Source organism: Caretta caretta, chromosome 6, assembly GCF_965140235.1.
Source record: "Caretta caretta isolate rCarCar2 chromosome 6, rCarCar1.hap1, whole genome shotgun sequence".
Lineage (NCBI taxonomy): Eukaryota > Metazoa > Chordata > Testudines > Cheloniidae > Caretta > Caretta caretta.
Genome location: NC_134211.1, coordinates 98,562,511 through 98,575,612, shown reverse-complemented (window position 1 = coordinate 98,575,612; position 13,102 = coordinate 98,562,511). Strand labels below are relative to the sequence as shown.

General features: G+C 39.2%; 1 protein-coding gene across 8 annotated transcripts in view; it reads left to right on the top strand.

Annotated features, from left to right (window-relative positions):
• The window catches only part of EML5 (EMAP like 5), a 295,572-nt gene that overhangs the window by 137,486 nt on the left and 144,984 nt on the right, over window positions 1-13,102 (top strand). For all 8 annotated transcript variants that reach the window (XR_012669025.1, XM_048854106.2, XM_048854105.2 and 5 more), the window contains exons 14-15: window positions 2,764-2,950; window positions 7,362-7,467. Coding sequence is in view for 7 of the 8 variants with exons in the window: in XM_048854106.2 (XP_048710063.1) it covers window positions 2,764-2,950; window positions 7,362-7,467 (293 nt within the window). In the remaining variant the exon portion in view is untranslated. The remainder of the gene's footprint in view (window positions 1-2,763; window positions 2,951-7,361; window positions 7,468-13,102) is intronic.

Below are 13,102 nucleotides of genomic sequence, written 5' to 3'. Positions count from 1 at the left end.
TTGTTCATGCACTGTCCAGTGGGCAGAGAAGTTTCCAAAGCTGGGCAGTGCTGACAGCACATCTCCACAGCATGAACATGTAGAGTCAGTATTCTCCAAGAACTATAGTGACTGCTGTTAAATAACCTCTCCTTGTTGGATCTACAGAAGATGTAAACTTGTTCGTGAAGTTATATAAGTTTCCTCACAAGTAATTGAGAGCAATGAATGCTCAAAACATAAATCAACATGTTGCTCTGAGTTGTATGCTTAAGTCTGCTTTTCAAAAGAACTTTACATATTTTCTGAATGTGCCTTTCCTGCTGCCTGTGAATAGTCACTTTACAGTGAGGCAGGTAGCCTCACTGTGTGTTATCTGTAATGAGTGTCAATGGTTCAAATAAGACAGATTACCTTCTGATGTTATAGAATACAAACTTAAATCATAATTACAGATAACTGTCATGGGAGTAAGCATGGAGATATTTAATGGAGAAGCTAACTTTTGGGAGACAAAAGCTGGAAATGCTGGTGCATCACTATTGGTAACTAGATCAGATAGCTACAACAGGATTAAGTTACGAATGTCCTTAAAGTTTAAAACAAGAAGCTTGTATTTGATCTGGAGCTGAATGAGTAGCCAGTGGAGGAAACTTAAAGAGGAGGTTGATTTGGTCAGAGTGACAAACCTCAAAGATTATTTCAGCAGCAATATTCTAAATAGACTGGAGGAGTGTAGAAAAGTTGTAATAGGGAAGGCATGACATGTTGATAAAGGGATGTGAGTTTTCACTTTGTAGTCAGAGGAAAGGCTTGATATCAGAGATGCTGCCTAAGAAAAGGAGGCAAGATTTATAAATGGCTTGAATGTGTGGGTGCAATGAGAAGACCAAGTGAAAACTGACACCTGAATGACTGGGGTGATGATAGAATTGACCATGGTGTTAGAGAGTGGGAGCAGAGGAAGGACTTGGGGGGAAAGACCAAGAGCTCAGTTTTGGTTACGTTGAGCTTAAGATGCCAACTTGACATCCACAAAGAGATGTCAGAAAGACAGACCAAGATACTACATTGGATGAAGGGAGATAACTTATCAATAGAGGGGTAGATTTTTGAATCATCAGCATAATGACGGTAGTAAAAACCATGCATGTGCACTTTGATGGCTATTGCATACTTACCAAGCTAGATAAAGAGCAATGGAGCCAGCCTAAGCAAAGGAGTCAAAGTGGGTTTCTGGAATGAGAAAGTGAAGAGGGGAGGCATCCTTGAATAGGTGTCAGAAGGAGTTCCTCTGGGAGGAGCCAGCCATCAGATTGGTGATGGCAAAAGGATCTTTGACATTGGGAAGAAGCCAGCCAGTAGATGTTTTGGGGTTCTGATGGCACGATAAATCCTTCGTGTCATTTTTCAGTATGTACTTACAGTAAAGGTGTTTTTATTTCTGATCATGACACAGATATACTGCCTGGAGTCATCATAATATCTTGTTCTGTGATCCTCTTAGATTTCACAGACTAAGTAGGTTTTGGCTCACTACTTGAATGATAGACTCCAAGAAACTCCTTGATACCACAAGAAGTAACTCAGGTACTGCAACTCCTCAGTACTGCATGAATCAGTAGGTGGCACTTTGGTTGACTACTGGCTCAAAACAATACTCCAGCATTGTGGTAATGGAGCCCTTTGCCGCTAGAGTATTGTTTTGACCCAGAAGTAAACCAAAGTACCACCTACTGAATCATGAGCTACACTCAAAACCAAAGACTAGCGCTAAATAAAAACCAGAATTTCTGTCCTGTAAGAAATTCTAATATTTCAATGTTTGTTTCTGTGTCAAATCAGGACAAAAAAATTGAAATATCCAAATCTTTGAAAGAAAAGTTCCAAAGATTTAGATTTTGAGATGGCAAAATTATTTGTTTTGACAAGTTCATTGAAACTAAATGCTTTATTTTGAGTCTTTTGGACAACTGCATCTGCCTGTGGTGCTGCATTTCCTTCTGGGAGTTGTATTTTGAGTGCCTCATGCTTTCATTTTCCCTTATCAACTGGACTGCATCTCCCATGATGCATCCACAGTCACATGACTCCCAGGATGCACCACACAGTTGGATCAAAAGAGAAACTATGGTGCGTCAAGAGAGATGAAGTCCAGCCCCAGACTCTAGCCTTTAAGACAGAATGAAGCATGAAGCACTGGAGTAGCACAGGCAGATGTAGTTGAACACTAAACTGACTCAAAACAAAATCTTTTAGTTCAGTTCAACAAACTGAAATGTTTTGGTATGGGTTGAACCAACCTGAAATAAAATGCATTTTCCACTGAAAAATCATTTTGACTGAAAACTCCTGACCAAATTCACCCAGGATCCTAACCACTTGTGATGTAGAAAGAAAATGTTAAGCCTGGTATTCTGGACAAATTCCAACCTGTACAACTGCATGCAATCTACCTAAAGTCCCCCTGCAGTTTCATTTGGAAAAAAATATTAGTCTTTACTTCCTGTTCTAAACTTCTTTTGAAGCATTACTGTTAAAAAACAATCTCTTTCAAGTTAGGGGTAGATGTAATGATCTTTGCATATTAATTGAAGTTTGTAAAGTAGTATTCTTTGGAAATAGAGATATGAATCATTTTTAATACTCCTGTGTAGTACTTGGTAAATCATTTGTAAGGTGTTACTTAATTTAAGAATTGAATGTGTCCTGATTGTTTTTATATCGTTAACTACTTAGCATCTATGCTTGTGATCTTGATCTAAAAACTATTTTTTTAATTAGTTACAGAGGTTATGATTGTCGGAGTAATCTATTTTACACTCAGACTGGTGAAATTGTATACCATGTTGCAGCAGTGGGCGTAGTATACAATCGGCAGCAGAACACACAGCGCTTTTATCTGGGTCATGATGATGACATTCTTTGCCTTGCTATTCATCCCTTAAAGGACTACGTGGCAACAGGCCAGGTAGGATAAATGTTTATATGCATTAGAAATTTGAAGTTACAGTACTTTAGTGAATTTACACATGCATATTTAGGATTTTGCAGTCTACAAATATGCAGGTAAATTTTTGAAATTGTGTTGGGGACAGAGAGAGGTCTAAAAATTGAGAACCTCAGCTTTTTTCTAGAGCTGTCAAGTGATTAAAAAAATTAATTGTGATTAATCACACTGGTAAACAATAATAGAATACCATTTATTTAAAATTTTTTGGATATTTTCTACATTTTCAAATATATTGATTTCAGTTACACAACACCATACATAGAGTACAGTGCTCTCTATATTTGCACTGTAAAAAACAAAAGAAATAGTATATTTCAATTCACCTAATACAAGTACTGTAGTGCAATCGCTTTATCATGAAAGTTGAACTTGCAAATGTAGAATTATGTACAAAAAATAACTGCATTCAAAAATAAAACAATGTAAAACTTTGGAGCCTGCAAGTCCACTCAGTCCTACTTCTTGTTCAGCCAATCATTCAGACAAACAAGTTTGGTTACAATTTGCACAAGATAATGCTGCCCACGTCTTGTTTACAATGTCAACTGAAAGTGAGAACAGGTGTTCGCATGGCACTGTCATAGCTGGCATACAAGATATTTACATGCCAGATGCGCTAAAGATTCATATGTCCCTTCATGCATCAACCACCATTCGAGAAGACATGCGTCCATGCTGATGGTGGGTTCTGCTCGATAATGATCCAAAGCAGAGAGGACCAACGCATGTTCATTTTCATCATTTGAGTCAGATTCCAACAGCAGAAGGTTGATTTTCTTTCTTGGTGGTTCGGGTTCTGTAGTTTCTGCATGGGAGTGTTGTTCTTTTAAGACTTCTGAAAGCATGCTCTACTCCTCATCCTGCTCAGATTTTGGAAGGCACTTAAGATTCTTAAGCGTTGGGTTGAGTGCTGTATCCTTAGAAATCTCACATTTGACAAAACGCAAAGACAGTACCAATCTGCTGTGAAAGTGTTCTTAAAACGAACATATACTAGGTCATCATCCGAGACTGCTATAACATGAAGTATATAGCAGAATGTGGGTAAAACAGAACGGAGGCATACAGTTCTTCCCCAAGGAGTTCAGTCACCAATTTAATTAACGCATTATTTTTTTGAAGAGCATCATCAACATGGAAGCATGTCCTCTGGAATGGTGGCCGAAGCATGAAGGGGCATATGAATGTTGAGCATATCTGGCACATAAATACCTTGCAATGCCAGCTACAAAAGTGCCATGCAAACACCTGTTCTCACTTTCAGGTGACACTGTAAATTGTCAAGGTTCCTCCCCCACTCTGAACTCTAGGGTACAGATGTGGGGACCTGCATGAAAAACCTCCTAAGCTTATCTTTACCAGCTTAGGTCAAAACTTCCCCAAGGTACAAAATATTCCACCCGTTGTCCTTGGACTGGCCGCTACCACCACCAAACTAATACTGGTTACTGGGGAAGAGCTGTTTGGATGCGTCCTTCCCCCCAAAATACTTCCCAAAACCTTGCACCCCACTTCCTGGACAAGGTTTGGTAAAAAGCCTCACCAATTTGCCTAGGTGACTACAGACCCCGACCCTTGGATCTTAAGAACAATGAACAATCCTCCCAACACTTGCACCCCCCCTTTCCTGGGAATGTTGGATAAAAAGCCTCACCAATTTGCATAGGTGACCACAGACCCAAACCCTTGGATCTGAGAACAATGAAAAAGCATTCAGTTTTCTTACAAGAAGACTTTTAACAAAAATAGAAGTAAATAGAAATAAAGAAATCCCCCCTGTAAAATCAGGATGGTAGATATCTTACAGGGTAATTAGATTAAAAAAACATAGAGAACCCCTCTAGGCAAAACCTTAAGTTACAAAAAAGATACACAGACAGAAATAGTCATTCTATTCAGCACAATTCTTTTCTCAGCCATTTAAAGAAATCATAATCTAACACATACCTAGCTAGATTACTTACTAAAAGTTCTAAGACTCCATTCCTGGTCTATCCCCGGCAAAGACCCAGCATACAGACAGACACAGACCCTTTGTTTCTCTCCCTCCTCCCAGCTTTTGAAAGTATCTTGTCTCCTCATTGGTCATTTTGGTCAGGTGCCAGCGAGGTTACCTTTAGCTTCTTAACCCTTTACAGGTGAGAGGAGCTTTCCCCTGGCCAGGAGGGATTTCAAAAGGGTTTACCCTTCCCTTTATATTTATGACACACCTGTTCTCACTTTCAGGTGACACTGTAAATATGAAGTAGTGAGCAGGCCCCCGTAAATGTAAACAAACTTGTTTGTCTTAGCAATTGGCTGAACAAGAAGTAGGATTGAATGGACTTGTAGGCTCTAAAGTTTTACATTGTTTTGTTTCTGAATGCAGTTTTGTAACAAAAAAAATCTACATTTGTAAGTTACACTGTCACGATAAAGAGATTGTACTACAGTTTACTTGTATGAAGTGAATTGAAAAATACTCTTTCTTTTGTTTATCATTTTTACAGTTCAAATATTTGTAATAAAAATAACATAAAGTGAGCACTGTACACTTTTTCTATTCTGTGTTGTAATAGAAATCAATATATTTGAAAATGTTGAAAAACATCCAAAAATATGTAATTCATTTCAATTGGTATTCTGTTGTTTAACGGTGCGATTAATCGCGATTAATTTTTTTAATCGCAGTTACTTTTTTTTAATTAATCACATGAGTTAACTGCGATTAATCCACAGCCCTACTTCTTTCCAGTTAGATATATTTCATCAATTTTGACAACTGACTGAGTTTATAACTGATTAACTCTCAAATGAGCATGAATACATTTACATTTTTATTTTATTTTTTAAAAATCAACATTATATTGTGTTGCCACTGTAAGATAACATATAGAAAAAAACTGAATACAAATAACATTTTTACATTGTTAAAGGTAGCTGCCAAAAGCAAATTTTCTCATACTCTGGATTTCCAGTTTAGACTGTTTTATATTATCATCTGTCTGAATTCTATATGTATGCTCAAAATCTCAGTGCTGTTATTGTTTACAATAAGATGCTATTTTATCAATCTACAGACAGTACATACCTTTAGTACTTTTCACAGGCATCCTTTTCTGATAAACATCTTCTTTCAAAAGCTTTGTTCTCACATCAAGAATTTATGGCTTGATCTTGAGAGAATATTTTGAGTTTTAATTAGTGAACTCAGAGTCTAAGAAACTGTTGGTATAGATAAAGACAAATGATTATTAACTAGACAGCTCACCAAATTCTCAGTAAAGAATTTACCCTTACATTGGTAATACTTTTTGTCCAGAATTTACAAATATGTTTGAGATTAATGCAAACAATTTGGCCTAGTCAGAGATTTTTGATTATACAGTAAACCGCTTTGTTTTATATAGTACACGTTTTTAAAGGTGAAAATATTTGAATAAAAATGTACCTAAGATATAGTAGATTCTAAAATATGTATTAAAACAACATTAAGATTGTAAAGTCAGGCACTAAATTAAGAAATGTTATAATTAAGGTTGCCCATAAAATGTTGATTCAGCCCCCCCCCCCCCCAGGTATGCGCATTAGGATAAGCTTGCCTGACATCATGTAGTAAATATGTGGCAGAACCAAGTAGAACCCTAGGGACCAGTCTGGTGCCTTAAACCAGATTGGAATGCCCTTTGTCTTTCTGCAGCTGTCTGCCTCGTTCACTGCCATTTTGTGTATTGAATGAGGCACAGATACTGTAGAACAAATAGTAAGTGATCAGATAACTAAAGACTAGTAATGCCTGCATGCTCAACATAGCTAAAAGAAAATATTCTTGACACCAAGAGACTATTATCCTAAATTTGAGTCATCTGCATTGCTGCAAACTTACTGAAAGTAATAGAATTGCATAGGTATCACATAATTTGACCTGCAAAACCTTTATTACTGGTAATGATGCATGAAAAGGAAAGAAGTTATGTTGGCTCTCGAGCGTAGAGTAGTTTACAATCTAGTAGTTTTATTTGTAAACTGAAAACAACTGACATAGAAATAACTGAGACAATAAACATGCAACCCTCCCACAATATACTCTTTTCAGTGTAGAATTCCATTATAAGGTTTAGTTAATTGTAGGTAATTTTTTCAAGTTCTTCCTTAGGGCCAGCCATGGGAGTGACAGGTGCGAGGCAGGAGGGAGAATTTTCATGTTGATACTTTAGGACTACAATAATATTTGGTATTTTATAGACAAGGTGGGAGGGAGAAGTACATCATCACTATAATTTTTTCAGTTTATTTACTGATGTAATTAAAATTTTAAGGTAAAATTATTATTTTGAGCAAAAATACAAAATATGATACAAAAGAATGCCTAAAATCCTTTATATTTTAGGTTGGTCGAGATTCCTCAATACACATTTGGGATACAGAGACAATCAAACCACTGTCAGTATTAAAGGGCTATCACCAGTATGGTGTTTGTGCTGTTGATTTTTCAGGTAAAATATATTAAAAATATATATATATACATATTTCATCTTGCTTTTTTGTTTGAAGGTATACTGCAAGTCAATTTGTAAGTGTGATCTCCTCTTCGTGCTTAGATATGGACCACGTTCAAGTTTTGCAGTTAAAAATGCTTTCTAGTGATCACCCTGAAATGACACAGATTCTCTAATAATAAATATTCTCTGTAGGAAGCTACTGTTCAATTTCACACATCTGGAATGAGATCAAAGAGCATGTTCTCCAAATCAAAAGAGCTGGAATGAATCACTTTAATAATAACTAGTCCTTTCCTTGTCACAAGCAGTGCCACAAATCCTAGGCCTTGTTTGCACTACTAAGTTTTGTTGATAAAAATGATGTCAGTACTCAAAAATCGGCTTAATAAAAATCGGAATGTCATGTTCATACTTGCTCTCTTTGTCGGCAGAGCATGCCCACAATTTGGGCACTATCATCGACAGTGTGAACAATGCACTGTGGGTACCTATCCCACAGTTCAGTTTGGCACCGTCTGTCGCTAGGTGTTGTGGGATGGCAGAGCGGATCGCGGCGCATCTTGGGACCAGGCTCAATGTCCTATAATACATTGCTTTCAGTCCCAGGACTCCATGGGCTTCCGACTTTCTTTTGTGGCATTTTTCAACAGCCTTCTTTTCTGTGCACCCCAGCATCTTTGTGAGAAGGGATGAATTCTGCAGTGCTATCCTATGCTCTGTTAACTGTCATGAAGACATCACGGATGGCAATGCAGTTAATCACGAAGTTCCTAAGTGAAGAAGATTCCCAGTCGCCTGACATGCTGTCGGATGTGGATAGGAGCACTTTAGATTGCTTTTGGCATTCACAGAACAGCTACAGAGAGTGGACTGTCGTTTTTGGGCTGATGAAACAAGCACTAAATGGTGGGATCATATTATCGTGCAGGTCTGGGATGACAAGCAATGGCTACAGAGCTTTCGGATTCGGAAAGCCACCTTCCTGGAACTCTGTGAAGAGCTCGCCCCAGCACTGCGGCAAAAGGACACCAGAATGAGAGCTGCCCTATTGGTAGAGAAGTTTGTGGCAATCGATATGTGGAAGCTGGCAACTCTAGACTGCAACCGGTCAGTTGCAAATCAGTTTGGAGTTGGGAAGTCGACCATTGGGGCTGCGTTAATGCAAGTGTGCAGGGCAATTAATTGCATCCTGCTATGAAGAACCGTGACTCTGGGAAACTTGTGTGAAATAGTGGATGGCTTTGCAGAAATGGGTTTCCCTAACTGTGAACAAAAAAACTTCAAAAACAGATTCTAATGAGAAACTGCAGAACTGGAATTAATTTGCAAACTGGACACTATCAAATTAGGCTTGAACAAAGACTGGAAGTGGATGGGTCATTACACAAACTAAAAACTATTTCCTGATGCTAATTTTTCCCCCTACTGTTACTTATACCTTCTTGTCAACTGTTTTGAAATGGGCCATCCTGATTATCACTACAAAAGTTTTTTTTCTCCTGCTGATAATAGCCCACCTTAATTGATTTATCTCATTAGAGTTGGTATGGCAATCCCCATCTTTTCATGTTCTCTGTGTGTGTATATATATATATATATCTTCCTACTGTATTTTCCATTCCATGCATCTGATGAAGTGGGTTTTAGCCCACAAAAGCTTATGCCCAAATAAATTTGTTAGTCTCTAAGATGCCACAAGTACTCCTCGTTCACATTACATGTAGTTTTCCTAGGAAGTAACAGTGGCATTTGGGGCTTTACATTCCAGCAAGCACATGAATAAACTGCCTGGATATGTGTTGGCAGTGCCTGCTTTCTCAGTTTGTAGAAAACAAACAAAGATGAGTTACCATTCAAAAACTTTGTTGTTATTGCACAAGAAACAGCACACAGAAACACAGAAACACACAAAGATACTTGGTGGGAAAGGAGGTACCAGGAAAGGGCAGACTTTCAGAGCTGTGTGGAGGTCCAGCTATCATTACGAAAATTGTCTGAAGGGGTGGAGTGAAGAGGAAACCTAGAAGTCCCAGAAAGTGGAAAGGACTGTGCAGGCGGAGTTTTGGGGCAGGGGACATGGAAAAGAATTCTGAATGTGCTGCAGGGGAGGGCAGGCATGGATCCGCTCAGTCTGCAGCATTATTAAGGACTTCAGCGTTTGCGTTTGCTCCTCCATTACTTGAATCACCTGCTCAGTAGTGTCCTTAACAAACTCCTGATTTCCTTTTCTCTCCTGCCTTTCGGCTTCCCACTACTCCTTGCATTCCCTTTTCTCTGCATTGGAGGAGTGCAGTACCTGCTAGAACATGTCTTCTTTGTTCTTTCTTGGGCGCTTTCTTATGTGGCAGAGACGCTCGGCCAGTGTGTGTGGGGTGTTTCTGAAGGCCACATCTGCCGAAGCACAAGGAACAATGCACAGAAGCATCATTGTTAAATTCACTCACGGCATTGAAACATTTCAGTAAAATACACCCTTTGCAACATAACAATCACTTTCTCACTGACCCTTGGCAAGCACACATCTCTGCGAACACCCAAAGCATGGTGAGTGTTGATGAGGGGAAGGGGGCTCTGTATGGGGAAAAGAGCACTCACTCTGCAAGGGTTGTGATGCAGCTAACTAGGGAAAAAATTCTAAAATTCTCCCACACTTTTCCACAGGCAAGGGTCAATCTAGAAGACATCTCACTGCTAAGGGTAAGAAGGGAAATGAAGGTACATCTGCTACATGCTTTTGGCTTCCACCCTGCTCCCCATGCTGCTCGCTAGTGTGCTGCTTTGGTCCCCGCACAAATAATTGCCGAATGGCGCAGGAAAGTTTCCTACAATGGGGGAAGGAACAAAGCTGCTCTGCCATGGAACCTTCAGCAGAGAATTACCGAGTACCTCCAGGAAACTTTCCTGGAGATCTCTCTGGAGGATTCCCATGAGATCTCAATGTGCATCAACATCCTGTTCTGCTGTACTGATTAGCTACACAGGGAAATGTCCAGCTCACAGAAACACAGCCAGCCTTAAACATTTCTATACCCTGAACTCTCCTCCACAGTACACAAACCACAGCCACTTACCAGGTGTCTCCTCTCCTGCTTCTTGCTCACTGGAGAGTAACCGCTGAGACTGGCTAGACACCTCTGGAGTGGTGAACAGTTCCTGGCTGCCTGCCCCACTGGGCGACCCCGCCGGGAACTCCACATCATCTAATCAGTGACTTCGTCCTCCAGGTTAGATCCTCTTTCCACCACCTCCAGGCCCGCCGAAGTATCCACAGGGCTTGGCAGTGGAGGTGGGGTCGCCTCCGAGGATAGTGTCCACCTCCTTATAGAATTTCAGGTCTTAGGTGCAGCACTGGAGCAACGGTTTGTCTCCCTCACCTTATGGTACGCCTGCCTCAGCTACCTTATCTTTGCTCTGCATTTCAGGATGTCCTGATCGTAGCTCTTTTCACACAAGCCTCGAGGAACGTGCCCGTACGTATCCCAATTCCTGCGGCTCAAGCACAGCTGTGACTGTACAGGTTCCTCTCTCCATATTCTAAGGGGTGGGGCAGATGGTTGTTTACCTGGCTGCAGGGCAGTGGAGTTCAAACTGCTGACCAGAGCAGTCACAGTGGGCAATGTGGGACACCTCCTGGAGGCCAATTAAAGCAATAAAATCAGGTGTAGTGTCTACACTGGCACTTTGTCGACAAAAATTTAGAGGAAAAAGATTTATGTCTCTCGGGGTGGTTGTATTTTGTCACCAAAACGGAGCATTTTTGCCAACAAAAGTTGCATCGCATTCACTGTTTTGTTGACAAAAGCTGCCTTTTGTTGACAAACCTTGGTAGTGTAGACAAGGCCTTAGACAATGAGTCTGCAATGCCTCCTTGGAACTTTAGAGGAAGACCAATCCTGAGAGCCACTGCTACAGGCTAGGCTCTGCCAGTAAAGGACCTTCAATGTTGTTCTTCCTCTAAAAACTGTCAGAAGGACAAAACTTTCTATGCGAGCATTCATGTCTTTTATTTTAATTCCCCAAAAATTTACTTCAGAAAATCCACTGCAAAGACTCCTTGAGGCTTCTAAAAGAATTTGGCGCCCCAAACTATTGTTTTTAATTGAGCCTTTGAAGAGTTTAAGCCTTTTAGTGCTGCTTTTGGAAGTTGTTATTAATGAATAATATACATTAAACACAAATCTTTAAATGTAAAATCTGTTTTTATTCATTTTTTCTCTTTACTAATTTTTCTTATCATGATGTTTCTTATCATGTTTTGGATTCTTTAGTATCTGCTCTGGGAAAATAAACATAAAACCTCTTTGATAACCAAGTAATAAAATTAATCCATTCTTTGGCATTTCAGTTCATTCTTTAGGAGCAAAGTTGAGCTATCTCAAACTGCAATAAACAAAAATTATAAACTCTGATGTGAGACCATCAGCAAAAATCAGTTAGTTTTAATAAAATATTGAGCTCCTCCAGGTTCCAACAAAACACCTGGTTGCTTCTGCTAAAGATGAAATTCGTACAGAACAGTTTTTAAAATTTGCATTATTTTGACTATTGTCTTCATGGCTAGAACTCTTTCTGTTTGTCAGTTCTCTGGCTTAATCAGTCATTGGGTATATATTAGCAACATTGCATGTTAGCAGCTATTTTAACAGGTTGTATCTTAGAAAGATGAGTTGAAGGCTAGATTCTATCTTTTCTTGCACAGGAGGAAGTGCAGCAATTGACATACTGGACTAGACCACTGGCTCATCTAGTCCTGTATTCACTCTCTGATCGTGGCCGCTCTCACTGTTTCAGAGAGAGGTGCAGAACACGTCTTTTATCTGCTTCTTTCAGAGGTACTTCTGCACATTCTCATACAGGGCCTCTTTGTGTATATAATGTCCTTTCTCAGCCACTCTGCAAAGCCAGTACCCTCTGCATATTCATATTCTTCCTAAAGACCCTCTTATGTCATGATGCATACAAGAAATGAACTGACCGACTATGCATAGTGTGTGAGCATTTTGAAATTATCTATTTAGCTTTTAAAAAACCAAAACAGTATATTATTTATCATACCCAGTTACCTCCATCTCTGTTTTATTTGTTTTTATTTGTTTGTGTGTTTGTTTTTTAATGCAAACTCTTGGAAAGTACATAGTACATGATGTTCACTGCCAGAAGAAAAATTAAACAATACTAATAATTCTGTAGTGGAAATTGATATGAGAGGCTAAAACTTTTTGAATTCTTCTAAGTTCTTGTCTTCAATTATAAATTGTGGCAATGAGTTCCATAGGCTAATCATACATTCTTATTTAACTCTATCATGTCCTCTTTTATTTGTTTCTTCTCTAAAATGAAGAAGCTCAGAGCTCCACCCTCATGGGTAATCTTGTACACTGTTTAACCCTTCCAGAACATATAACAGTTATGACAAGGAATCCAGAGGCTTTGCAAAGTAATCCCTTAAACACATACACACATTTTATTCATAGAGAAAGCATCCAGACTTACAGATCCATGCAAAAATAACAAAATCTGCACAGAATAACTGTCCCTTCAGTGTCCTCACCACTAAAAGAGCCCATTTGGGTTTTAGTCAGTCTTTGCAGGGTCCCCAGACTCTCCTCACCTCCTGGTAAACCTCCAG